Genomic DNA, 25,000 nt, shown 5'->3' on the forward strand with positions numbered 1-25,000 from the left:
ATGCCAGGTCACCCGGTCAACTTCTCTGAGGCGACCGTGTCCCAGGCCCGGCGCGACGTGGAACACCTGGAGAAACTGATCTCAGAGCATGACGTCATCTTCCTGTTGATGGACACCAGGGAGAGTCGATGGCTGCCCACTGTTCTAGCAGCTAGTAACAGGAAGGTATGGGGGATGGGATGGGGGGGGACACACCAGGTCTCTACTTCACCGCTAGAATCAGGCAACACATGGGTTGTGTGGCCCAAATATGTGTTGCCCAAATGGCATCCTATATAGTGTAGTACAAGCCTTATGGGCCCTGGTCAAAAGTAGTGCATTATATAGGGAAAAGGGTGCCATTTGGAACGCGGACAGGGTCATCCAGTGTGTGGCTCTACTGTGGAGCAGTGTTCAAAAGAAAATGTGTTCCAAACAGCACCCTATTCCCTATAGTGAACTACTTCCTACCAAGGCCTATAGGGAATAGGGTGCCATTTGGGATGCACAAAGAGCACGTTCAGGTAACTCTTCGTAAGAACTGAGATGATCATTATTATGAAATCAACACAAACCGTTCAGGGGGCCATCTTAGCCTGGAGAACACTGTGGAGGCGTCCCAAATGGCACCCTATTTCCTATATGGGCCCAGGTCAAAAGTAGTGCACTATGTAGGGAATAGGGTCCCGTTTGGAACGCAGCCTATATCCTTAATGGCTTGGTGTATAATAGTCTATAGCAGCATATTGAACTCAACCCAGTGACTTACTCATCAACATAATGAAAGTGGGATTGTTTTGCTAATCTATATGTGTTTAGCTTGGAGAGGTCATTTCATGTTTTATTTAACAAACACGCTTAGGTTCTTCACATCTCTCCCTACCTCTCTCCCTCCCCCTCTCTCTCCAGTTGGTAGTGAATTCTGCCCTGGGCTTTGACACCTTCGTGGTGATGAGACACGGTCTGAAGAAACCTAAACCCTGTGAACCAGGAGACTCCTCGGATCCCTCCTCATCCTCCTCCGCCTCATCCTCTTCCTCCACGCCGGCCGAGCCCGCCCAGCTCCCAGCAGCCTCTCTGTTCTCCAACATCCCCGGACACCGCCTCGGATGCTACTTCTGTAACGACGTGGTCGCCCCCGGAGACGTAAGACGCCATGTTGTTATTGTGTAATTGCCCCCCCCCCCGGAGATGTCAGATTTTCACATTCAAAAAAAAAAAAAAAAAAGCTTTATTGTGTATCAAATGGAGAAAAAAAAAATCACCTTTGGTAAGAGGCTCACACGCAACACATTTGAGAAAACAAGTAACACAGAAATGCAACATGGGGACACAAAAAAAAGTTCAACCAGACCCTGGACCTCGGCATTGATGCTGTTGTTGTTTGTATCAGTCCACCAGAGACCGGACCCTGGACCAGCAGTGCACAGTGAGTCGTCCAGGCCTGGCCATGATAGCAGGAGCCCTGGCTGTGGAACTCATGATCTCCATACTGCAGCACACTGAAGGGTATGGACGGACATGCGTACATACATTCACACAGCCATGGATGTGTTTCTATTGAATGTCATCCAAGCTAGTTGATTGGTCTGGCAGGTGAAGGATTTGAAAGACTCCAATATGTAACGTTAGTAAAGCTGTAGTGTGAGACCCGCTTCGTTATATGGGTCATATCCAGGGTTGGGGTCATATCCAGGGTTGGGGTCATATCCAGGGTTGGGGTCATATCCAGGGTTGGGGTCATATCCAGGGTTGGGGTCATATCCAGGGTTGGGGTCATATCCAGGGTTCGGGTCATTTTCCAGGGTTCGGGTCAATTCCATTTGTATTTTCAGTCAATAAAAAAAAGTAAACCCAATTCCAAGTTTTCCTCATTGAAAAGCATTGAAGATAATTTAAATTAAAATGTTTGTATAAATTCTGAATTGACTAGAACCCTAACCCTGGTAATCTCTGAACAGCACTTAAGTTATTCCGCTATATGCAATATACTGAGTGTTCAAAACATTAGGAACACCTTCCTAATATTGAGTTGCACCCCCCTTTGCCCTCAGAACAGCCTCAATTCGTCGGGGCATGGACTCTACAAGGTGTTGAAAGCGTTCCACAGGGATGCTGGCCCCATGTTGACTCCAATGCTTCCCACAGTTGTCAAGTTGGCTGGATGTCCTTTGGGTGATGAACCGTTCTTGATACACATGGGAAACTGTTGAGTATGAAAAACCCAGCAGCGTTGCAGTTCTTGACACACTCAAACCGGTGTGCCTGGCACCTACTACCATACCCTGTTCAAAGACACTTAAATACTTTGTCTTGCCCATTCACCCTCTGAATGGCACGCATACACATTCCATGTCTCAATTGTCTCAAGGCTTTAAAATCCTTTAACCTGTCTCCTCCCCTTCATCTACACTGATTGAAGTGGATTTAACAGGTGACATCAATAAGGGATCATAGCTTTCAACTGTCATGGAAAGAGCAGTGTTCTTAATGTTTTGTACTCTCAGTATATGTTTCAGTATACATATTTCTCTCAATGTTTTTGCAGTGTGGAAGGATCCAGAGGCTTTCATCTGTGAGTGTGTGTGTGCGTGTGTATGTGGCAGGGTCTGTGCGTAACTGTGTGTGTATGTGCGCGCGCCATTTCATGCATGCGCCTGTGTATAGTCAGTCTGAATAGGCCTCTCTCTGGCCTAGATAACAGCTATTGAGATGCATTAAGCTGCTAGCGGAGGGGAAGCTTAGGGAGGAGAGGAGAGGAGGGGGAGAGGTTGAGGGAGAGGAGAGGAGGAGAGGAGGGGAGGAGATCAGAGGAGGCTTGGAGAGGGGAGGAGAGGAGAAGCTTAGGGAGGAGAGGAGAGGGGGCTTAGAGAGGAGATGAGGCTTAGAGAGGAGGCTTAGGGAGGAGGGGAGAGGAGGCTTAGGGAGGAGAGGAGGGGAGGCTTAGGGAGGAGAGGAGGGGAGGCTTAGGGAGGAGAGGAGAGGAGAGGAGGCTTAGGGAGGAGAGGAGGGGAGGCTTAGGGAGGAGAGGAGAGGAGGCTTAGGGAGGAGAGGAGAGGAGGCTTAGGGAGGAGAGGAGAGGAGGCTTAGGGAGGAGAGGAGGCTTAGAGAGGAGAGGAGGCTTAGGGAGGAGAGGAGGATTAGGGAGGAGAGGAGAGGCTTAGGGAGGAGAGGAGGGGAGGCTTAGGGAGGAGAGGAGAGGAGGCTTAGGGAGGAGAGGAGAGGAGGCTTAGGGAGGAGAGGAGAGGAGGCTTAGGGAGGAGAGGAGAGGAGGCTTAGGGAGGAGGAGGAGGCTTAGGGAGGAGGGGAGGCTTAGGGAGGAGAGGAGGGGAGGCTTAGGGAGGAGAGGAGAGGAGGCTTAGGGAGGAGAGGAGAGGAGGCTTAGGGAGGAGAGGAGAGGAGGCTTAGGGAGGAGAGGAGAGGAGGCTTAGGGAGGAGAGGAGAGGAGGCTTAGGGAGGAGAGGAGAGGAGGCTTAGGGAGAAGGAGAGGAGGGAGGAGAGGAGAGGAGGCTTAGGGAGGAGAGGAGAGGAGGCTTAGGGAGGAGAGGAGAGGAGGCTTAGGTAGGAGAGGAGAGGAGGCTTAGGGAGGAGAGGAGGGAGGCTTAGGGAGGAGAGGAGAGGAGGCTTAGAGAGGGAGGGAGGAGGGGAGGCTTGGGAGAGAGGGGAGAGGAGGCTTAGGGAGGAGAGGAGAGGAGGCTTAGGGAGGAGAGGAGGCTTAGGGAGGAGAGGAGAGGAGGCTTAGGGAGGAGAGGAGAGGGGAGGAGGGGAGGAGAGGAGAGGAGAGGGGAGTAGGGGAGGCTTGAGAGAGGGAGGGAGGGGAGGCTTGGAGAGGAGAGGAGGAGGAGGGGAGGCTTGGAGAGGGGAGGCTTGGAGAGGAGGGGAGGCTTGGAGAGGAGAGGAGGGGAGGCTTGGAGAGGAGAGTTGGGGAGGCTTAGGGAGGAGAGGAGGGGAGGCTTAGGGAGGAGAGGAGAGGAGGCTTAGGGAGGGGGAGGCTTAGGGAGGAGAGGCTTGGAGAGGAGAGGAGGGGAGGCTTGGAGAGGAGGGGAGGCTTGGAGAGGAGAGGAGGGGAGGCTTGGAGAGGAGAGGAGGGGAGGCTTGGAGAGGAGAGGAGGGGAGGCTTAGGGAGGAGGGGAGGCTTGGAGAGGAGAGGAGGGAGGCTTGGAGAGGAGAGGGGAGGAGGGGAGGCTTGGAGAGGAGAGGGGAGGAGGGGAGGCTTGGAGAGGCGAGGAGGGGAGGCTTGGAGAGGAGGGGAGGCTTAGGGAGGAGAGGAGGGGAGGCTTAGGGAGGAGAGGAGGAGGCTTGGGGGAGGCTTGGAGAGGAGGGGAGGCTTGGAGAGGAGAGGAGGGGAGGCTTGGAGAGGAGAGGAGGGAGGCTTGGAGAGGAGAGGAGGGGAGGAGGGGAGGCTTGGAGAGGAGAGGGGAGGAGGGGAGGCTTGGAGAGGAGAGGAGGCTTAGGGAGGAGAGGAGGGGAGGCTTAGGGAGGAGAGGAGAGGAGGCTTAGGGAGGAGAGGAGAGGAGGCTTAGGGAGGAGAGGAGAGGAGGCTTAGGGAGGAGAGGAGAGGAGGCTTGGAGAGGAGAGGAGGCTTAGGGAGGAGAGGAGAGGAGGCTTAGGTAGGAGAGGAGAGGAGGCTTAGGGAGGAGAGGAGGGGAGGCTTAGAGAGGAGAGGAGAGGAGGCTTGGAGAGGAGAGGAGGCTTGGAGAGGAGAGGAGGCTTGGAGAGGAGAGGAGGCTTGGAGAGGAGAGGAGGCTTGGAGAGGAGAGGAGGCTTGGAGAGGAGAGGAGGCTTGGAGAGGAGAGGAGGAGGCTTGGAGAGGAGAGGAGGAGGCTTAGGGGAGAGGAGGAGGGAGGCTTAGGGAGGAGAGGAGAGGAGGCTTAGGGAGGAGAGAGGAGGCTTAGGGAGGAGAGGGAGGCTTAGGAGGAGAGGAGGCTTAGGGAGGAGAGGGAGGCTTAGGGAGGAGAGGAGGGAGGCTTAGGGAGGAGAGGAGAGGAGGCTTAGGGAGGAGGAGGAGGCTTAGGGGGAGGCTTGGAGAGGAGGGAGGCCTAAGCCTCCTCTCCTTCCTAAGCCTCCTCTCCTCTCCTCCCCTAAGCCTCCTCTCCTCTCCTCCCAAGCCTCCTCTCCTCTCCTCCCTAAGCCTCCTCTCCTCTCCTCCCTAAGCCTCCCCTCCTCTCCTCCCTAAGCCTCCCCTCCTCTCCTCCCTAAGCCTCCTCTCCTCTCCTCCCTAAGGCTCCTCTCCTCTCCTCCCTAAGCCTCCTCTCCTCTCCTCCCTAAGCCTCCTCTCCTCCCTAAGCCTCCTCTCCTCCCTAAGCCTCCTCTCCCCTCCTCCCTAAGCCTCCTCTCCTCTCCTCCCTAAGCCTCCCCTCCTCTCCTCCCTAAGCCTCCCCTCCTCTCCTCCCTAAGCCTCCCCTCCTCTCCTCCCTAAGCCTCCTCTCCTCTCCTCCCTAAGCCTCCTCTCCTCCCTAAGCCTCCTCTCCTCTCCTCCCTAAGCCTCCTCTCCTCTCCTCCCTAAGCCTCCTCTCCTCCCTAAGCCTCCCCTCCTCTCCTCCCTAAGCCTCCTCCCTAAGCCTCCTCTAAGCCTCATCTCCTCCCTAAGCCTCCTCTCCTCTCCTCCCTAAGCCTCCTCTCCTCTCCTCCCTAAGCCTCCTCTCCTCTCCTCCCTAAGCCTCCTCTCCTCCCTAATCCTCCTCTCCTCTCCTCCCTAAGCCTCCTCTCCTCTCCTCCCTAAGCCTCCCCTCCTCTCCTCCCTAAGCCTCCCCTCCTCTCCTCCCTAAGCCTCCTCTCCTCTCCTCCCTAAGCCTCCTCTCCTCTCCTCCCTAAGCCTCCTCTCCTCTCCTCCCTAAGCCTCCTCTCCTCTCCTCCCTAAGCCTCCTCTCCTCTCCTCCCTAAGCCTCCTCTCCTCCCTAAGCCTCCTCTCCCCTCCTCCCTAAGCCTCCTCTCCCCTCCTCCCTAAGCCTCCTCTCCTCTCCTCCCTAAGCCCCCTCTCCTCTCCTCCCTAAGCCTCCTCTCCTCCCTAAGCCTCCTCTCCCCTCCTCCCTAAGCCTCCTCTCCCCTCCTCCCTAAGCCTCCTCTCCTCTCCTCCCTAAGCCTCCCCTCCTCTCCTCCCTAAGCCTCCCCTCCTCTCCTCCCTAAGCCTCCTCTCCTCTCCTCCCTAAGCCTCCTCTCCTCCCTAAGCCTCCTCTCCTCTCCTCCCTAAGCCTCCTCTCCTCCCTAAGCCTCCTCTCCTCTCCTCCCTAAGCCTCCTCTCCTCTCCTCCCTAAGCCTCCTCTCCTCTCCTCCCTAAGACTCCTCTCCTCCCTAAGCCTCCCCTCCTCTCCTCCCTAAGCCTCCTCTCCTCTCCTCTCCTCCCTAAGCCTCCTCTCCTCTCCTCCCTAAGCCTCTCCTCCTCTCCTCCCTAAGCCTCCTCTCCCCTCCTCCCTAAGCCTCCTCTCTAAGCCTCCTCTCCTCCCCAAGCTATGGAGAAGAGAGTAGTCTGTCCCACCACTCAGTGTTACTGTAGTCTTTAAACCCCAAGCTATGGAGAAGAGAGTAGTCTGTTCCACCACTCAGTGTTACTGTAGTCTTTAAACCCCAAGCTATGGAGAAGAGAGTAGTCTGTCCCACCACTCAGTGTTACTGTAGTCTTTAAACCCCAAGCTATGGAGAAGAGAGTAGTCCGTTCCACCACTCAGTGTTACTGTAGTCCAGCGGTCACCAACCTTTTCTGAGTCAAGATCACTTTCGCAGTCAAAAAGCAAGCAGAGATCTACCGCTCCTAATGAAAACAGTTCTGTAGGAATGAGGTTTGTGCAGTAAGCAGGCCTAATACATTATCACAGCATATTGGCTATATGCCTGACCTACCAATACTGTTCTTCTCAGACCATATTGTATTTCAAAACTCGACCGGTTGGTGACCGCTGCTGTAGTCCGTTATAAACTGAGTAGACACAGGACTCGGTGCACTGTGCTAGAACCCACTGGACACAGATGTCATTTCAACGTATAGTTTTAATTTACATTTGATTGAGTTGTCAACTAACGTGAATTGGTTTAGGTTAAAGGTTGGGTGAAAAAAAAAACGGTCTAAAATGTCTGAAATATCCTTTACGTTGATTTTAAGTTTTGCAAATACAATTTGTTTTCCACATTGATACAACGTCATCATCAACAACATTGATTCAACCAATGGTCATCTTCAGGCTGAGGAGTGAGTTTTAAACATCCCAATCAGCTAGACTATTGAATGGTGCTTTCAGATGTATCTGACAGATGATACATAGAGCAGTTCAGTACATAAAGTATTCTAGTATCAACAGACAAGTTTTGCTCATTATAAAAACATCAATAATAAATAAATTACAATACATTCTGAGCTGAATGACATTTTAAAGCATCACGTTTTTTTTTTTCTTTGAGAGCCAGTTAATCACAGAGATTACTGATAATCGCACTTGCGATTTTAAAATAATGTTTTATAACTATTAGAGAGCGAATAATACGTGTGACATTAGAATGAGAAAATGAACTGCAGTGTTTCTTTCATTAGACTGAATTGTTAGTTACAAAACGTTATTTTAATCGCAAGTGCATTCTCTTTTGATTAAGTGGCTCTTACAGGAAAAAAATGTGACGTTTTAAATTTAGACAGACAGCAGATTTTAAACTGCCTCTTTTTTCTCCGTCTACTTGTGTTCTGATGGCTAGAATCTGGTGTGTGATTCTGACGAGCCCTGTGCTGTTTTGACAGACACTCAAGTTGACAGCTCGTGGTTCTATATTTAGTTCTGTCTGTACTGACCCTGTCTGTGTCCCTCACTGTCTCTCTCGCTCTCTCTCCCCCCTCCCCCTTTCTTTCTTTCTCTCTCTCTCACCCCCTCTCTCTGTCGCTCTCTCACTCTCTATCTCGTCTCTTGCTCTCTCAATCTCTCTCCCCTCTCTCTCACGCTCATTCTCTTGCTCTCTCTCATTCTTTCTCTCTCTCTCCCTGTCTCTCTCTCCCCCCATTCTTTCCCTCCCCCCCTCTCCTCCAGAGGTTATGCGGTGGCCAGCAGTAGTGATGATAGGATGAATGAACCTCCAACCTCCCTGGGTCTCGTCCCTCATCAGGTCAGTCAACGTTCTCGCTCTCCCTCCATCTCTCTCTCAATTTCAATTTCAATTTAAGGGCGTTATTGGCATGGGAAACGTATGTTAACATTGCCAAAGCAAGTGAAGTAGATAGTAAACAAAAGTGAAATAAACAATAAATATTAACAGTAAACATTACACTCAGAAGTTCCAAAAGAATAAAGACATTTCAAGTGTCATATTATGTCTATATACAGTGGGGGGAAAAATATTTAGTCAGCCACCAATTGTGCAAGTTCTCCCACTTAAAAAGATGAGAGAGGCCTGTAATTTTCATCATAGGTACACGTCAACAATGACAGACAAATTGAGAAAAAAAATCCAGAAAATCACATTGTAGGATTTTTAATGAATTTATTTGCAAATTATGGTGTAAAATAAGTATTTGGTCAATAACAAAAGTTTCTCAATACTTTGTTATATACCCTTTGTTGGCAATGACACAGGTCAAACGTTTTCTGTAAGTCTTCACAAGGTTTTCACACACTGTTGCTGGTATTTTGGCCCATTCCTCCATGCAGATCTCCTCTAGAGCAGTGATGTTTTGGGGCTGTCGCTGGGCAACACAGACTTTCAACTCCACTCCAGGACCTTGAAATGCTTCTTACGAAGCCACTCCTTCGTTGCCCGGGCGGTGTGTTTGGGATCATTGTCATGCTGAAAGACCCAGCCACATTTCATCTTCAATGCCCTTGCTGATGGAAGGAGGTTTTCACTCAAAATCTCACGATACATGGCCCCATTCATTCTTTCCTTTACACGGATCAGTCGTCCTGGTCCCTTTGCAGAAAAACAGCCCCAAAGCATGATGTTTCCACCCCCATGCTTCACAGTAGGTATGGTGTTCTTTGGATGCAACTCAGCATTCTTTGTCCTCCAAACACGACGAGTTGAGTTTTTACCAAAAAGTTCTATTTTGGTTTCATCTGACCATATGACATTCTCCCAATCCTCTTCTGGATCATCCAAATGCACTCTAGCAAACTTCAGAAGGGCCTGGACATGTACTGGCTTAAGCAGGGGGACACGTCTGGCACTGCAGGATTTGAGTCCCTGGCGGCGTAGTGTGTTACTGATGGTAGGCTTTGTTACTTTGGTCCCAGCTCTCTGCAGGTCATTCACTAGGTCCCCCCGTGTGGTTCTGGGATTTTTGCTCACCGTTCTTGTGATCATTTTGACCCCACGGGGTGAGATCTTGCGTGGATCCCCAGATCGAGGGAGATTATCAGTGGTCTTGTATGTCTTCCATTTCCTAATAATTGCTCCCACAGTTGATTTCTTCAAACCAAGCTGCTTACCTATTGCAGATTCAGTCTTCCCAGCCTGGTGCAGGTCTACAATTTTGTTTCTGATGTCCTTTGACAGCTCTTTGGTCTTGGCCATAGTGGAGTTTGGAGTGTGACTGTTTTGAGGTTGTGGACAGGTGTCTTTTATACTGATAACAAGTTCAAACAGGTGCCATTAATACAGGTAACGAGTGGAGGACAGAGGAGCCTCTTAAAGAAGAAGTTACAGGTCTGTGAGAGCCAGAAATCTTGCTTGTTTGTAGGTGACCAAATACTTATTTTCCACCATAATTTGCAAATAAATTCATTAAAAATCCTACAGTGTGATTTTCTGGATTTTTTTTCTCATTTTGTCTGTCATAGTTGACGTGTACCTATGATGAAAATTACAGGCCTCTCTCATCTTTTTAAGTGGGAGAACTTGCACAATTGGTGGCTGACTAAATACTTTTTCCCCCACTGTACAGTGTTGTAACAATGTGCAAATAGTTAAAGTACAAAAGGGAAAACAAATAAACATAAATATGGGTTGTATTTATAATGGTGTTTGTTCTTCACTGGTTGCCCCTTTCTTGTGGCAACAGGTCACAAATCTTGCAGCTGTGATGGATCACTGTGGTTTTTCATCCAGTAGATATGGGAGTTTATCAAAATTGGTTTTGTTTTCGAATTCTTTGTGGATCTCTGTAATCTGAGGCAAATATGTCTCTCTAATATGGTCATACATTTGGCAGGAGGTTAGGAAGTGCAGCTCGGTTTCCACCTCATTTTGTGGGCAGTGTGCACATAGCCTGTCTTCTCTTGAGAGCCAGGTCTGCCTATGGCGGCCTTTCTCAATAGCAAGGCTATGCTCACTGAGTCTGTACATAGTCAAAGCTTTCCTTAAGTTTGGGTCAGTCACAGTGGTCAGGTATTCTGCCACTGTGTACTCTCTGTTTAGAGCCAAATAGCATTCTAGTTTGCTCTGTTTTTTAAAAAATTCTTTCCAATGTGCCAAGTAATTCTCTTTTTGTTTTCTCATGATTTGGTTGGGTCTAATTGTGTTGTTGTTGTCCTGGGGCTCTGTGGGGTCTGTTTGTGTTTGTGAACAGAGCCCCAGGACCAGCTTACTTAGGGGACTCTTCTCCAAGCTCATCTCTCTGTAGGTGATGGCTTTGTTATGGAAGGTTTGGGAATCACTTCCTTTTAAGTGGTTATAGAATTTAACGGCTCTTTTCTGGATTTTGATAATTAGCGCCCAGGTCTGACAGAATCTGTGCAGAAGATCTAGGTGCTGCTGTAGGCCCTCCTTGGTTGGTGACAGAAGCACCAGATCATCAGCAAACAGTAGACATTTGACTTCAGATTCTAGTAGGGTGAGGCCGGGTGCTGCAGAATGTTCTAGTGCCCTCGCCAATTCTGTGATATATATATATATATATGTTGAAGAGGGTGGGGCTTAAACTGCATCCCTGTCTCACCCCACGGCCCTGTGGAAAGAGATGTGTGTGTTTTTTGCCAATTTTAACCGCACACTTGTTGTTTGTGTACATGGATTTTATAATGTCGTATGTATTTCCCCCAACACCACTTTCCATCAATTTGTATAGCAGACCCTCGTGCCAAATTGAGTCAAAAGCTTTTTTGAGACCAACAAAGTATGAGAAGACTTTGCCTTTGTTTTGGTTTGTTTGTTTGTCCATTAGGGTGTGCAGGGTGAATACGTTGTCTGTCGTATGGTAATTTAGTAAAAAGCCAATTTGACGTTTGCTCAGTACATTGTTTTCACTGAGGAAATGAACTAGTCTGCTGTTAATGATAAGGCAGAGGATTTTCCCAAGGTTGCTGTTGACGCAAATCCCACGGTAGTTATTGGGGGCAAATTTGTCTCCACTTTTGTAGATTGGGGTGATCAGTCCTTGGTTCCAAATATTGGGGAAGATGCCAGAGCTAAGGATGATGTTAAAGAGTTTAAGTATAGCCAATTGGAATTTGTGGTCTGTATTTTATCATTTCATTGAGGATACCATCAACACCACAGGCCTTTTTGGGTTGGAGGGTTTGTATTTTGTCCTGTAGTTCATTCAATGTAATTGGAGAATCCAGTGGGTTCTGGTAGTCTTTAATAGTTGATTCTAAGATTTGCATTTGATCATGTATATTTTTTTGCTGTTTGTTCTTTGTTATAAGATTGGAGATTGGAGAAGTGGTTTACCCATACATCTCCGTTTTGGATAGATAGCTCTTCGTGTTGTTTGTTTAGTGTTTTCTAATTTTCCCAGAAGTGGTTAGAGTCTATGGATTCTTCAATTACGTTGAGCTGAATTCTGACATGCTGTTCCTTCTTTTTCCTTAGTGTATTTCTGTATTGTTTTAGTGATTCACCATAGTGAAGGCGTAGGCTCAGGTTTTCTGGGTCTCTATGTTTTTGGTTGGATAGGTTTCTCAATTTCTTTCTTAGGTTTTTTGCATTCTTCATCAAACCATTTGTCACTGTTCCTTTTCTTCGGTTTTCTGTTAGAGATGTTTAGATTTGATAGGGAAGCTGAGAGGTCAAATATATAGTTTAGGTTTTCTACTGCCAAGTTTACACCTTCACTATTACAGTGAAATGTTTTGTCCAGGAAGTTGTCTAAAAGGGATTGAATTTGTTGTTGCCTTATTGTTTTTTAGTAGGTTTCCACACTACTTTCCTTCCATCTATAGCATTTTTTAATATTATTCAGTTCCTTTGGCTTTGATGCCTCATGATTGAGTATTGCTCTGTTCAAGTAGACTGTGATTTTTCTGTGGTCTGATAGGGGTGTCAGTGGGCTGACTGTGAACGGTCTGAGATACTCTGGGTTGAGGTCAGTGATAAAGTAGTCTACAGTACTACTGCCAAGAGATAGGTGTACCTACCATAGGAGTCCCCTCGAAGCCTACCATTGACTATGTATACCCAGTGTGTCCATCCCTCTCTCACTCCCCCATCCCTCCCTCTTTCCCTCCATCCCTCTCTCTCACTCACTCTCCTTCCCTCTCTCTGTCTCTCTGTCCATCCCTCTCTCTCTCTCCCCCTCTCTCTCTCTCCCTCCATCCCTCTCTCTCACTCACTCTCCTTCCCTCTCTCTGTCTCTCTGTCCATCCCTCTCTCTCTCCCCCTCTCTCTCTCTCCCCCCCTCTCTCTCTCCCCCTCTCTCTCTCTCCCCCTCTCTCTCTCTCTCCCCCATCCCTCTCTCTCTCCATCCCTCTCTTTCTCCATCCCTCTCTCTCCCCTCCCTCTCTCCCTCCATCCCTCTCTCTCTCTCCCTCCATCCCTCTCTCTCTCTCTCTCCCTCCATCCCTCTCTCTCCCTCCATCCCTCTCTAATCCCTCTCTCCATCCCTCTCTCCATCCCTCTCTCACTCTCCCTCACCCTCTCTCACTCTCCCTCACTCTCCCTCACTCTCTCTCTCTCATCCCTCTCTCTCTCCCTCATCCCTCTCTCTCTCTCATCTCTCTCTCTCCCTCATCCCTGTCTCTCTCTCCATCTCTCTCTCTCACTACATCTCTCTCTCTCACTACATCCCTCTCTCTCTCTCCCTACATCCCTCTCTCTCTCTCCCTTCCTCCATCCCTCTCTCTCTCTCCCTTCCTCCATCCCTCTCTCTCTCTCCCTTCCTCCATCCCTCTCTCTCTCTCCCTTCCTCCATCCCTCTCTCTCCCTCCACCCCTCTCTTTCTCCTCCATCCCTCTCTCTCTCTTCCTCCATCCCTCTCTCTCTCTCCCTCATCCCTCTCTCTCTCTCCCTCATCCCCCTCTCTTTCTCCTCATCCCTCTCTTTCTCCACCTCTCTCTCTCCTCCATCTCTCTCTCTTCCTCCATCCCTATCTCTTTCTCCTCCATCCCTCTATTCATCCCTCTATCTCTCCCTCTATTTCTCTCTATATTCCTCACAGTCTCCTCCTTCATCCCCTCCTTAGCCTGAATACCCTCATTACTGCACACCCTCTCTCCCTCCCCCTCCCCCTCTCCCTTCCACCCTTCCTTTCCTCCTTCTTTCCCTCCTTTCTCTAATTCACCTCATTCCTCTCCTCCATGGATGGGATTGCCACCATTTCCTCCAGAAGCAATGTACCAGGGTGATTCAAGTCTTCCTGTAATATGTGAGTGGGTGCGTGCTATAGGAAATGACTGATTCATGTAAAGCTTTAGGAAATGCGTTCTGTGCCTCTCTACCATTTTGCCCAGTAGCTTGGAAGAAGCTAGGCTATTACATGGTGTACTGCGCTGCTCAACATCCAGGAGAGGAGAGGGTACACATTAGGCATATCTGGGAGAGGAGAGGAGAGGAGAGGAGAGGAGAGGAGAGGAGAGGAGAGGAGAGGAGAGGAGAGGAGAGGAGAGGAGAGGAGAGGAGAGAGGGTACACATTAGGCATATCTGGGAGAGGAGAGGAGAGGAGAGGAGAGGAGAGGAGAGGAGAGGAGAGGAGAGGAGAGGGTACACATTAGGCATATCTGGGAGAGGAGAGGAGAGAGAGGAGAGGAGAGGAGAGGAGAGGAGAGGAGAGAATGATACACTGCTCCTCTTAGACACTTCGCCAGACAGACTAATTCTCCTCCCTAATGCCCAGCAATGGACTGAATTAAATAGCTACTTATCCTCCCTCTCACAAGTGGCATCACTGCATCACATAGTTGTCACTTGGGACTTCCTGTCTAAATAACCTACAGCGCATTGGGAAAGTATTCAGACCCCTTGACTTTTTCCACATATTGTTACATTACAGCCTTATTCTAAAATGGATTCAATAAATAAAAATATTCATCAATCAACAGACAATAATGACAAAGTGATTTTTGTTTTTTACAGAAGCATTCAGACCCTTTGCTATGACACTCGAAAATGTAGCTCAGGTGCATCCTGTTTCCATTGATCATCCTTGAGATGTTGCTACAACTTGATTGGAATCCACCTGTGGTAAATTCAATTGACTGGACATGATTTGGAAAGGCACACACCTGTCTATATAAGGTCCCACAGTTGACAGTGCATGTCAGAGCAAAAACCAAGCCATGAGGTCGAAGGAATTGTCCGTAGAGCTCCGAGACAGGATTGTGTCGAGGCACAGATCTGGGGAAGAGTACCAAAACATTTCTGCAGCACTGAAGGTCCCCATTCTTAAATGGAAGAAATTTGGAACCACCAAGACTCTTCCTAGAGCTGGCCGCACGGCCAAACTGAGCAATTGGAGGAGAAGGGCCTTGGTCAGGGAGTTGACCAATAACCCGATGGTCACTCTGATAGAGCTCCAGAGTTCCTCTGTGGAAATGGGAGAACCTTCCAGAAGGACAACCATCTCTGCAGCACTCCACCAATCAGGCCTTTATGGTAGAGTGGCCAGATGGAAGCCACTCCACAGTAAAAGGCACATGACAGTCCACTTGGAGTTTGCTAAAAGGCACCGAAAGGACTCTCAGACCATGAGAAACAAGATTCTCTGGTCTGATGAAACCAAGATGGAACTCTTTGGCCTGAATGCCAAGCATCATGTCTGGAGGAAACCTGACACCATCCCTACGGTGACGCATGGTGGTGGCAGCATCATGCTGTGGGGATGTTTTTCAGCAGCAGGGACTGGGAGACTAGTCTGGATTGAGGGAAAGATGAACTGAGCAAAGTACAGAGAGATCCTTGATGAAAACCTGCTCCAGAGCGCTCAGGACCTCAGACTGGGGCGAAGGTTCACCTTCCAACAGGACAACGACCCTAAGCACACAGCCAAGACAACGCAGCAGTGGCTTTGGGACAAGTCTCTGAATGTCCTTGAGTGGCCCAGTCAGAGCCCGGACTTGAACCCGATCGAACATCTCTGGAGAGACCTGAAAATAGCTGCAATGACGCTCCCCATCCAACCTGACAGAGCTTGAGAAGATCTGCAGAGAAGAATGGGAGAAACTCCCCAAATACAGGTGTGCCAAGCTTGTAGCGTCATACCCAAGAAGACTCAAGGCTGTAATGCTGCCAAAGATGCTTCAACAAAGTACTGAGTAAAGGGTCTGAATACTTAGGTAAATGTCATATTTCCGTTTTTTTATTTTATTCTAAAAACGTGTTTTTGCTTTGTCATTGTGGGGTATTGTGTGTAGATTGATGAGGGGTGGAAAAAACTATTTAATCCATTTTAGAATAAGGCTGTAACGTAACAAAAAGTTGGAAAAAGTCAAAGGGTCTGAATACTTTCGGAATGTACTGGATGGACTGGTATCTTCTGTCTACAGAACAGATGGACTGGTATCTTCTGTCTAAAGACGGTATACTATTAAGATGACGTCTGTTATACACACAAAAGAACACACACGTGCACGCTTGCAGTCACACACAGGCGCGCGCACACCCATTAACCCTCCATAGACTGCTGCTACTCTATTAAGGCTCACTGGGCTGCACAAACACGCAGCTACGATGAGATGATTAGCCTCGTTAACAACACAACAGCTAATGATCGGTATTCATTCTGATCCTCCTCCCTGTCTGACCCTATTGACATTTCAGCTGACCAATACGAAGAGATGGTACTGTAATATTAAAGTGTTTGTGTGTGTGTGTATTTTTGTTTAACTGTCCTCACAAGTATAGTAAAACAAGGAAGATTCAGTCAAGTGGGGACATTTTGCCGGTCCTCATGAGGAGAAATGCTATTTTAGGTTTAGGATTATGGTTAGAATTAGGGTTAGGTATTTGTATTTATTAAGTATCCCCATTAGCTGCCGCCAAGGCACTGCACTGAAGTCTAACAAAACAGCCCCCACAATCTTTTTATCATCAATTTATCTCAGCCAATCATCAGTCATTTGTGTAAGTGCTGTGCATGTTGAATGTCCTTCCCTATAAGCGTGCTGAAAGTCTGGTGTTAATCTGTTTACTGTAAAATAGCATTGTATCTGGTCAAACACCATTTTTTCCAATAGTTTACTAAGGGTTGTTAACAGGCTGATTGGTCGGCTATTTGAGCCAGTAAAGGGGGCTTTACTATTCTTGGAATGACTTTTGCTTCCCTCCAGGCCCTGAGGGTACACACGTTCTAGTGGGCTTAAATTGAAGATAAGGCAAATAGGAGTGGCAACATCGTCCGCTATTATCCTCAGTAATTTTCCATCCATGTTGTCAGACCCCGGTGGCTTGTCATTGTTGATAGGCAACAATAACTTTTTCACCTCTTCCACACTCACTATACGGAAGTCAAAATTACAATGCTTGTCTTTCATAATTTGGTCAGTTATACTTGGATGTGTAGTGTTGGCGTTTGTTGCTGGCATGTGGCCTAAGTTTGCTAATCTTGCCAATGAAAAAAAATAATAATAAAAGTAGTTGGCAATATCAGTGGGTTTTGTGATGAATCTGATTCAATGAATGGTGGAGCTGAGTTTGCCATTTTGGCCATAATTTCATTTAAGGTGCTCCAAAGCTTTTTACTATCATTCTTTATTCTTTTATATGATTTATCTTTGTTTCATAGTATAGTTTCTTATTTTTATTCAGTTTAGTCACATGATTTCTCAATTTGCAATACGTTTGCCAATCGGTTGTGCAGCCAGACTTATTTGCCATTCCTTTTGCCTCATCCCTCTCAACCATAACATTTTTCAATTCCTCATCAATCCACGGGGATTTAACCGTTTTTAGTAACTGGAATAAGCAATTTCATAAATTTGGCAAGTGCAGCGTCTGGTTGCTCCTCATTACACACCACAGACCAGCAAATCATCAACATCATCAACATAAGAATCACTACAAAACATATTGTATGACCTCTTATACACAATATTAGGCCCAGCCTTGGAACTTTGGTTTTCCTAGATATGGCTACTATATTGTGATCACTACATCCAATGGATTCGGATACTGCTTTCAAACAAATCTTAGTAAAGATATGATCAATACATGTTGATGATTTAATTCCTGTACTGTTTGTAACTACCCTGGTAGGTTGACTGATAACCTGAACCAGGTTGCAGGCACTGGTTACAGTTTGAAGCTTTCTCTTGAGTGGGCAGCCTGATGAAAGCCAGTCAATATTTAGATCACCCAGAAAGTATACCTATCTATTGATATCACATACATTATCAAGCATTTCACACGTTATCCAGATACTGACTGTTAGCACTTGGTGGTCTATAGCAGCTTCCCACCAGAATGGGCTTTAGGTGAGGCAGATGAACCTGTAGCCATATTACTTCAACAGTATTTAACATGAGATCCTCTCTATGCTTTACAGGAATGTGGTTCTGAATATAGACGGCAACACCTCCACCATTCGCATTTCTGTCTTTTCTGTAGATCTTATAACCATATATTGCTACCACTGTATCATCTAAGTGAGTTTCAGAGATTGTCAGAATATGAATGTCATCTGTTACTAGCAAATTATTGATTTCATTAACCTTGTTTCTTAAGATATATATGTTAATATGGGCTATTTGTAACACTTTTCTGAGTTGCTTGATTGTTTTTAATGCTTTACTGGGAAGCTTATCAGAAGTAGATATGCTCATGTTATTTGTTTATATTGGAGCTGATAGTGCAGGGTGAGCTGCACACAGTGGACTTCCTCTTCAGGCACACCGGCTCAGTGCTAACAGTATAAATCTGGTTCTTAGGCTCATGATTACTGCATACAACAGGATCAGCAGAGGCATTCAGGGCAGTTAGAGGGACATAAATTAGGTTACCCACATTGTGTCTACCGACGCCCCTGGGAAAATGTACATTTGCTGAAGCATTATGACAACTCTGATGACTTTAGGTATAGTTTTGGGGTTTGGGATTAAGGTTATGGTTAGGTTAGGTGTTAGGGAAAGTAGGATTTTGGATGGGAATCAATTATTTGTTCCCCACAAGGATAGTAATACAATAATACAAAGTGTGTGTGTGTGTGTGTGTGTGTGTGTGTGTGTGTGTGTGTGTGTGTGTGTGTGTGTGTGTGTGTGTGTGTGTGTGTGTGTGTGTGTGTGTGTGTGTGTGTGTGTGTGTGTGTGTGTGTGTGTGTGTGTGTGTGTGTGTGTGTGTGTGTGTGTGTGTGTGTGTGTGTGTGTGTGTGTGTGTGTTGACTGTGATGGTTGTGAGCTGCAGAGGACAGTTTTCATGGTTATGACACAGTGCCCTCCTGTGGCTGTCTAGAGAACTACACGTCTCCCCTGGCTCCAGTCCACAAATGAATCTACTCCAAATGATCAACACCACCATGGTCCTGCTGTGGCTGTGCTGGGTGCTAAATGGCATATACAGTGCCTTCAGAAAGTATTCATACCCGTTGACTTATTCCACATTCTGTTGTGTTACAGCCTGAATTCAAAATGGATTAAATAAATACATAAATAAAGGATCCATCTACAGACAATACCCCATAATGACAAAGTGAAAACATATAATATAATATATAAAAATATCTCATTTACATACATATTCACACCCCTTAGTCAATACTTTGTAGAAGCACCTTTGGAAGCGATTACAGACTGATTACAGTCTTTCTGGGTAAGTCTGTAAGAGCTTTTCACACCTGGATTGTGCAACATTAGCACATTTTTATTATTTAAAAAATTCTTCAAGCTCTCACAAATTGGTTGTTGATCATTGTTAGACAACCATTTTCAGGTCTTGACATAGTAAAAACTGTAACTCTGCCACTCCGGAACATTCACTGTCTTCTTGGTAATTAACTCCAGTGTAGATTTGGCCTTGTGTTTTAGGTTATTGTCCTGCTGAAAGGTGATTTCATCTCCCAGTATCTGGTGGAAAGCAGACTGAACCAGGTTTTCCTCTAGGATTTTGCCTGTGCTTAGCTCCATTCAGTTTATTTTTTATCCTGAAAAACTCCCCAGTCCTTAACGATTACAAGCAAACCCATAACATGATGCAGCCACCACTATTCTTGAAAATATGGAGAGTCTGCTTTTTTTTAAACCCATTTACCGATAGGTGCCCTTCTTTGCGAGGCATTGGAAAACCTCCCTGGTCTTTGTGGTTGAATCAATCAGTGTTTGAAATGCACTGCTCGACTGAGGGACCTTACAGATAATTGTATGTGTGGGGTACAGAGATGAGGTAGTTGTTCAACAATCATGTTAAACACTAAAATTTCACACAGAGTGAGTCCATGCAACTTATTATGTGACTTGTTAAGCAAATGTTTACTGCTGAACTTATTTATGCTTGCTTTAACAAAGGGGTTGAATACTTATTGACTCAAGACCTTTCAGCTTTTCATTTTTTATTAATTTGTAAAATGATCAGGTCATGTTGATCTTGTTGGAGGGTTATTACATCACTAAGGGTCCATGATGGACTGATGATGAAACAGTTAAGAAGCTGTAGAGCCGGCAACAGGTCCAAACCGTCCTCCCAAAGTTTTTTGCAAAAACAAATACGTTTGTTTCCATAAAAATAAATAAATAAACAAACAAATTTGTATAGAAAGACACAAATCAACAGGAATTCAGCTAAAAATGTATTTAGTTGAGGAAATGTGTTCACCAATTATTCTCACAAATTCAAAAAAGAGCCGTGATCATGTCTCAATGTAATCAAGGTATGAAATTATTTTTATTTTATTTTATTTGCAGTACAACTTTATTATAATTCTGACCAAAATCGGCCCGTGGTTGAAATCTAGTGACCCCTGACCCCTGCTGTAGGGGTCACCTACCCCTGCTGTAGGGGTCACCTGCCCCTGCTGTAGGGGTCACCTGCCCCTGCTGTAGGGGTCACCTACCCCTGCTGTAGGGGTCACAGACAGACCTGTGTCTGTGTCTGGAGAGATCAGCTCTGTTTCCATGGCAGCCTCTCTCGCCCAGGGTTGTTCAAGACTAACATCTCATACTCTCACTCTTTATTTTTACCCTCCATCTCTCTCTCTCTCTCTCCCCCTACTCTCTCTCTCTCTCTCTCTTGCTCTCTCCCTCCCTCTGTCTCGTATCCTCTCTCTCTCTCTCTCTCTCTCTCTCTCTCTCTGTCTCGTATCCTCTCTCTCTCTTGCTCTCTCCCTCCCTCTGTCTCGTATCCTCTCTCTCTCGTGCGCTCCCTCTATTTCACTCTCTCTCTCTCGCGCGCTCCCTCTATTTCACACTCTCTCTCTCTCTCTCTCTCTCTCTCTCTCTCTCTCTCTCTCTCTCTCTCTCTCTCTCTCTCTCTCTCTCTCTCTCTCTCTCTCTCTCTCTCTCTCTGTCTCTCTGTCTCTCTGTCTCTCTGTCTCTCTGTCTCTCTGTCTCTCTGTCTCTCTCTCTGTCTCTCTCTCTGTCTCTCTCTCTGTCTCTCTCTCTGTCTCTCTCTCTGTCTCTCTCTCTCTCTCTCTCTCTCTCTCTCTCTCCTTATTCATTAGATCCCAGAGCCCCTTCTCTCTTTTCTGCCCCCTCTGTATCTCTCTTCCATTAATCCTCCCCCTCTTCTTCCCCCTCTGCTCCTCCCTCTGGCTCTTTTTTCTCTTTCCACTCTCTCCCTCTGATTGGCCTGTCTGCCTCACCATGTCATCACAGGAAAGCATGATGATTGGAGCAGGAAAAAAAAAAAAAAAAAAAAAACGTGTTGTAATACCACTTCAACACCAGATGGCGGTGTTGTCACACCTTTTAGTATGTATTAAGTCAGGAAATGGAAAATAGCTGATCACTTTCTTATCTTTCTCAGATCAGAGGGTTTCTGTCCAGATTTGACAACGTTCTGCCGGCCAGTCTGGCGTTCGACAAATGCACTGCCTGCTCACAAATCGTAAGTACCGATATTATTGACACACGTCTTATTGAGATAGGTGAAAGTCTACTTGATTGTAAAGAGGACCATATGGTGTGTATCAGAATTGGGTTGTGTTGTTTTATGTCACTGTCATCTGGTAGTAATTAACACACACACACACACACACACACACACTCACACACTGAAGTGTTATTACCCTGGAGACCTATGGGTGTTGAAGGGTTCATATCCCCATAGATCACACAAACCTGTGCAGTGTTTCGGCAAGTTTTTTTTTTTCAGCAGCGTTGGCCAAGTAACCGGGGGGGTGCATAGCCAATGGCGCCGCCTCCAATCAAAAATGTTAGAGGCCGTCCTCTTGGCCGCAACATTTTGCTGTTTTAAAGCTAATTTCCTGTTCTACATATTTAGCAGAGACATTTTAATGTTTTAGAGCTAATTTCCTGCAGTTTATCATGGGGTTGAGAGAAAAAAATGTAAATTTCCTGCAGTGCTAGGTGAAACACGGTGTGTGTCATTGGTTAAGAGCCAGCACAACCGGGCAATCTCTTTCCCATCTCTTTCCCATCAGGCTTTGTGGTCTCTAGTGTTGAGCTCTCTGATTGGCTGCGGAGGGGTACAGTAAGCCTGAGGGTGAAACAGAGAACCCACAACCCCCCACACCCCTTCTCTCTCTCTCTCTGTCTCTGTCTCTGTCTGTCTCTCTCTGTCTCTTGTCTCCTATTTCAATTTAAGGGCTTTATTGGCATGGGAAACGTATGTTAACATTGCCAAAGCAAGTGAAGTAGATAATAAACAAAAGTCAAATAAATATTAACAGTAAACATTACACTCCGAAGTTCCAAAAGAATAAAGACATTTCAAATGTCATATTATGTCTATATACAGTGTTGTAACAATGTGCAAATAGTTAAAGTACAAATGGGAAAATAAATAAACATAAATATGGGTTGTATTTACAATGGTGTTTGTTCTTCACTGGTTGCCCTTTTCTTGTGGCAACAGGTCATACATCTTGCAGCTGTGATGGCACACTGTGGTATTTCACCCAATAGATATGGGAGTTTATCAAAATTGGGTTTGTTTTCTAATTATTTGTGGATCTGTGTAATCTGAGGGAAATATGTGTCTCTAATATGGTCAAACATTTGAAAGGAGGTTAGGAAGTGCAGCTCAGTTTCCACCTCATTTTGTGGGCAGTGTAGCATTCTAGTTTGCTCTGTTTTTTAAAATAAATTATTTCCAATGTGTCAAGTAATTATCTTTTTGTTTTCTCATAATTTGGTTGGATATAATTGTGTTGCTGTCCTGGGGCTCTGTGGGGTCTGTTTGTGTTTGTGAACAGAGCCCCAGGACAAGCTTACTTAGGGGACTCTTCTCCAGGATCATCTCTCTGTAGGTGATGGCTTTGTTATGGAAGGTTTGGGAATCGCTTCCTTTTAGGTGGTTGTAGAATTTAACAGCTCTTTTCTAGTCTTTGATAATTAGTGGGTATCGGCCTAATTCTGCTCTGCATGCATTATTTGGTGTTTTACTGAGGATATTTCTGCAGAATTCTGCATGCAGAGTCTCAATTTGGTGTTTGTCCCATTTTGTGAATTCTTGGTTGGTGAGCGGACCCCAGACCTCAGAACCATAAAGGGCAATGGGTTCTATAACTGATTCAAGTATTTTTTTAGCCAGATCCTAATTGGTATGTCAAATTTTATGTTCCTTTTGATGGCATAGAAGGCCCTTCTTGCCTTGTCTCTCAGATCGTTCACAGCTTTGTGGAAGTTACCTGTGGCGCTGATGTTTAGGCCGAGGTATGTATAGTTTTTTGTGTGCTCTAGGGCAACGGTGTCTAGATGGAATTTGTATTTGTGGTCCTGGCAACTAATTGCAACATATTTTTGGCGCTGATATTTATTATTATTTTAGTTTATTATTTATTAGTTTATTTATTATTATTAATTACTAATTATTGGGGTCAAATTTGTCTCCACTTTTGTGGATGGGGGTTGATCAGACCTTGGTTCCAAATATTGGGGAAAGGATAATGTTGAGTTTAAGAATAGCCCATTTTTTTTATTTCATAATTTCATTTAGCACCTAGTGCTGAGTGATTAGTGCTTTTTGAGGTCAGTTCGGTTTCGGTTCGATCCTAAAGAAATAATCACAGTTTTCGGTTTCGATTATTTGTGTTGAATGCTGTAACAGCACAGAATAAAACTATTAATAAAAGTCCCGTGATGGTAGTGACTGCACATTACTGCTTATCACTTATTAACCATCATTTATTCACATTCCTTTACATTTGTAAAATATTTCATTCATTTTTGATTTTTTTTTGATTACCGGTACTTGATTAGTTAATTCCAAGTCATCATCTCATCTCTATGGAGCTTCTGCAGATGCTGTATGACGAAATCACTCTTTTGTAGTTCTTCAATGTAAATATGAACAAAAATATGAACGCAACATTTAAAGTGTTGGTCCCATGTTTCATGAGCTGAAATTAAAGATCCCAGAAATGTTCCATATTGCTTATTTCTCTAAACTTTTGTGCACAAAATTCATCAATCTACAGACAATACCCCATAATGACAAAGCAAAAACAAGTTCTTTAGAAATGTTTGCTAATAACAAAAAATATAAAAATAAAATGTAATAATACATTTACATAAATATTCAGACCCTTTACTCAGTACTTTGTTGAAGCAACTTTGGCAGCGATTACAGCTTCGAGTCTTCTTGGGTATGACGCTACAAGCTTGGCACACCTGTATTTGGGGAGTTTCTCCCATTCTTCTCTGCAGATCCTCTCAAGCGCTGTCAGGTTGGATGGGGAGCGTTGCTGCACAGCTATTTCCAGGTCTCTCCAGAGATGTTCGATCGGGTTCAAGTCCGGGCTCTGGCTGGGCCACTCAAGGACATTCAGAGACTTGTCCCGAAGCCACTCCTGCGTTGTCTTGGCTGTGTGCTTAGGGTCATTGTCCTGTTGGAAGGTGAACCGTCACCCCAGTCTGAGGTCCTGAGCGCTCTGGAGCAGGTTTTCATCAAGGATCTCTCTGTACTTTGCTCCGTTCATCTTTCCCTCTATCCTGACTCGTCTCCCAGTCCCTGCCGCTGAAAAACATCCCCACAGCATGATGCTGCCACCACCATGCTTCACCGTAGGGATGGTGCCAGGTTTCCTCCAGACGTGACGCTTGGCATTCAGGCCAAAGAGTTCAATCTTGCTTTCATCAGACCAAAGAATCTTGTTTCTCATGGTCTGAGAGTCCTTTAGGTGCCTTTTGACAAACTCCAAGTGGGCTGTTATGTGCCTTTTACTGAGGAGTGGCTTCCGTCTGGCCACTCTACCATAAAGGCCTGATTGGTGGAGTGCTGCAGAGATGGTTGTCCTTCTGGAAGGTTCTCCCATCTCCACAGAGGAACTCTGGAGCTCTGTCAGAGTGACCATCGGGTTCTTGTTCACCTCCCTGACCAAGGCCCTTCTCCCCTGATTGCTCAGTTTGTCCGGGAGGCCAGCTCTAGGAAGAGTCTTGGTGGTTCCAAACTTCTTCCATTTAAGAATGATGGAGGCCACTGTGTTCTTGGGGACCTTCAATGCTACAGACATTTTTTGGTACCCTTCCCCAGATCTGTGCCTCGACACAATCCTGTCTTGGAGCTCTACGGACAATTCCTTCGACCTCATGTCTTCGTTTTTGCTCTGACATGCACTGTCAACTGTGGGACCTTATATAGACAGGTGTGTGCCTTTCCAAATCATGTCCAATCAATTGAATTTACCACAGGTGGACTCCAATCAAGTTGTAGAAACATCTCAAGGATGATCAATGGAAACAGGATGCACCTGAGCTCAATGTCGAGTCTCATAGCAAAGGGTCTGAATACTTATGTAAATAAGGTATTTCTGTTTTACATTTTTTATCGATTTTGCTAAAATTTCTA

The 25,000-nt window shown here is 46.0% G+C and overlaps 1 protein-coding gene across 4 annotated transcripts in view; it reads left to right on the forward strand.

Annotated features, from left to right (window-relative positions):
* The window catches only part of atg7 (ATG7 autophagy related 7 homolog (S. cerevisiae)), a 126,893-nt gene that overhangs the window by 44,935 nt on the left and 56,958 nt on the right, over positions 1-25,000 (forward strand). For all 4 annotated transcript variants that reach the window (XM_041891857.2, XM_041891858.2, XM_041891859.2 and 1 more), the window contains 5 exons: positions 1-165; positions 889-1,125; positions 1,373-1,488; positions 7,986-8,061; positions 20,996-21,076. The exon at positions 1-165 is cut by the window's left edge and continues 30 nt beyond it. In XM_041891857.2, coding sequence (XP_041747791.2) covers positions 1-165; positions 889-1,125; positions 1,373-1,488; positions 7,986-8,061; positions 20,996-21,076 — 675 coding nt within the window. The remainder of the gene's footprint in view (positions 166-888; positions 1,126-1,372; positions 1,489-7,985; positions 8,062-20,995; positions 21,077-25,000) is intronic.

Source organism: Coregonus clupeaformis, chromosome 12 (genome assembly GCF_020615455.1).
Source record: "Coregonus clupeaformis isolate EN_2021a chromosome 12, ASM2061545v1, whole genome shotgun sequence".
In the NCBI taxonomy this organism is placed as follows: domain Eukaryota; kingdom Metazoa; phylum Chordata; class Actinopteri; order Salmoniformes; family Salmonidae; genus Coregonus; species Coregonus clupeaformis.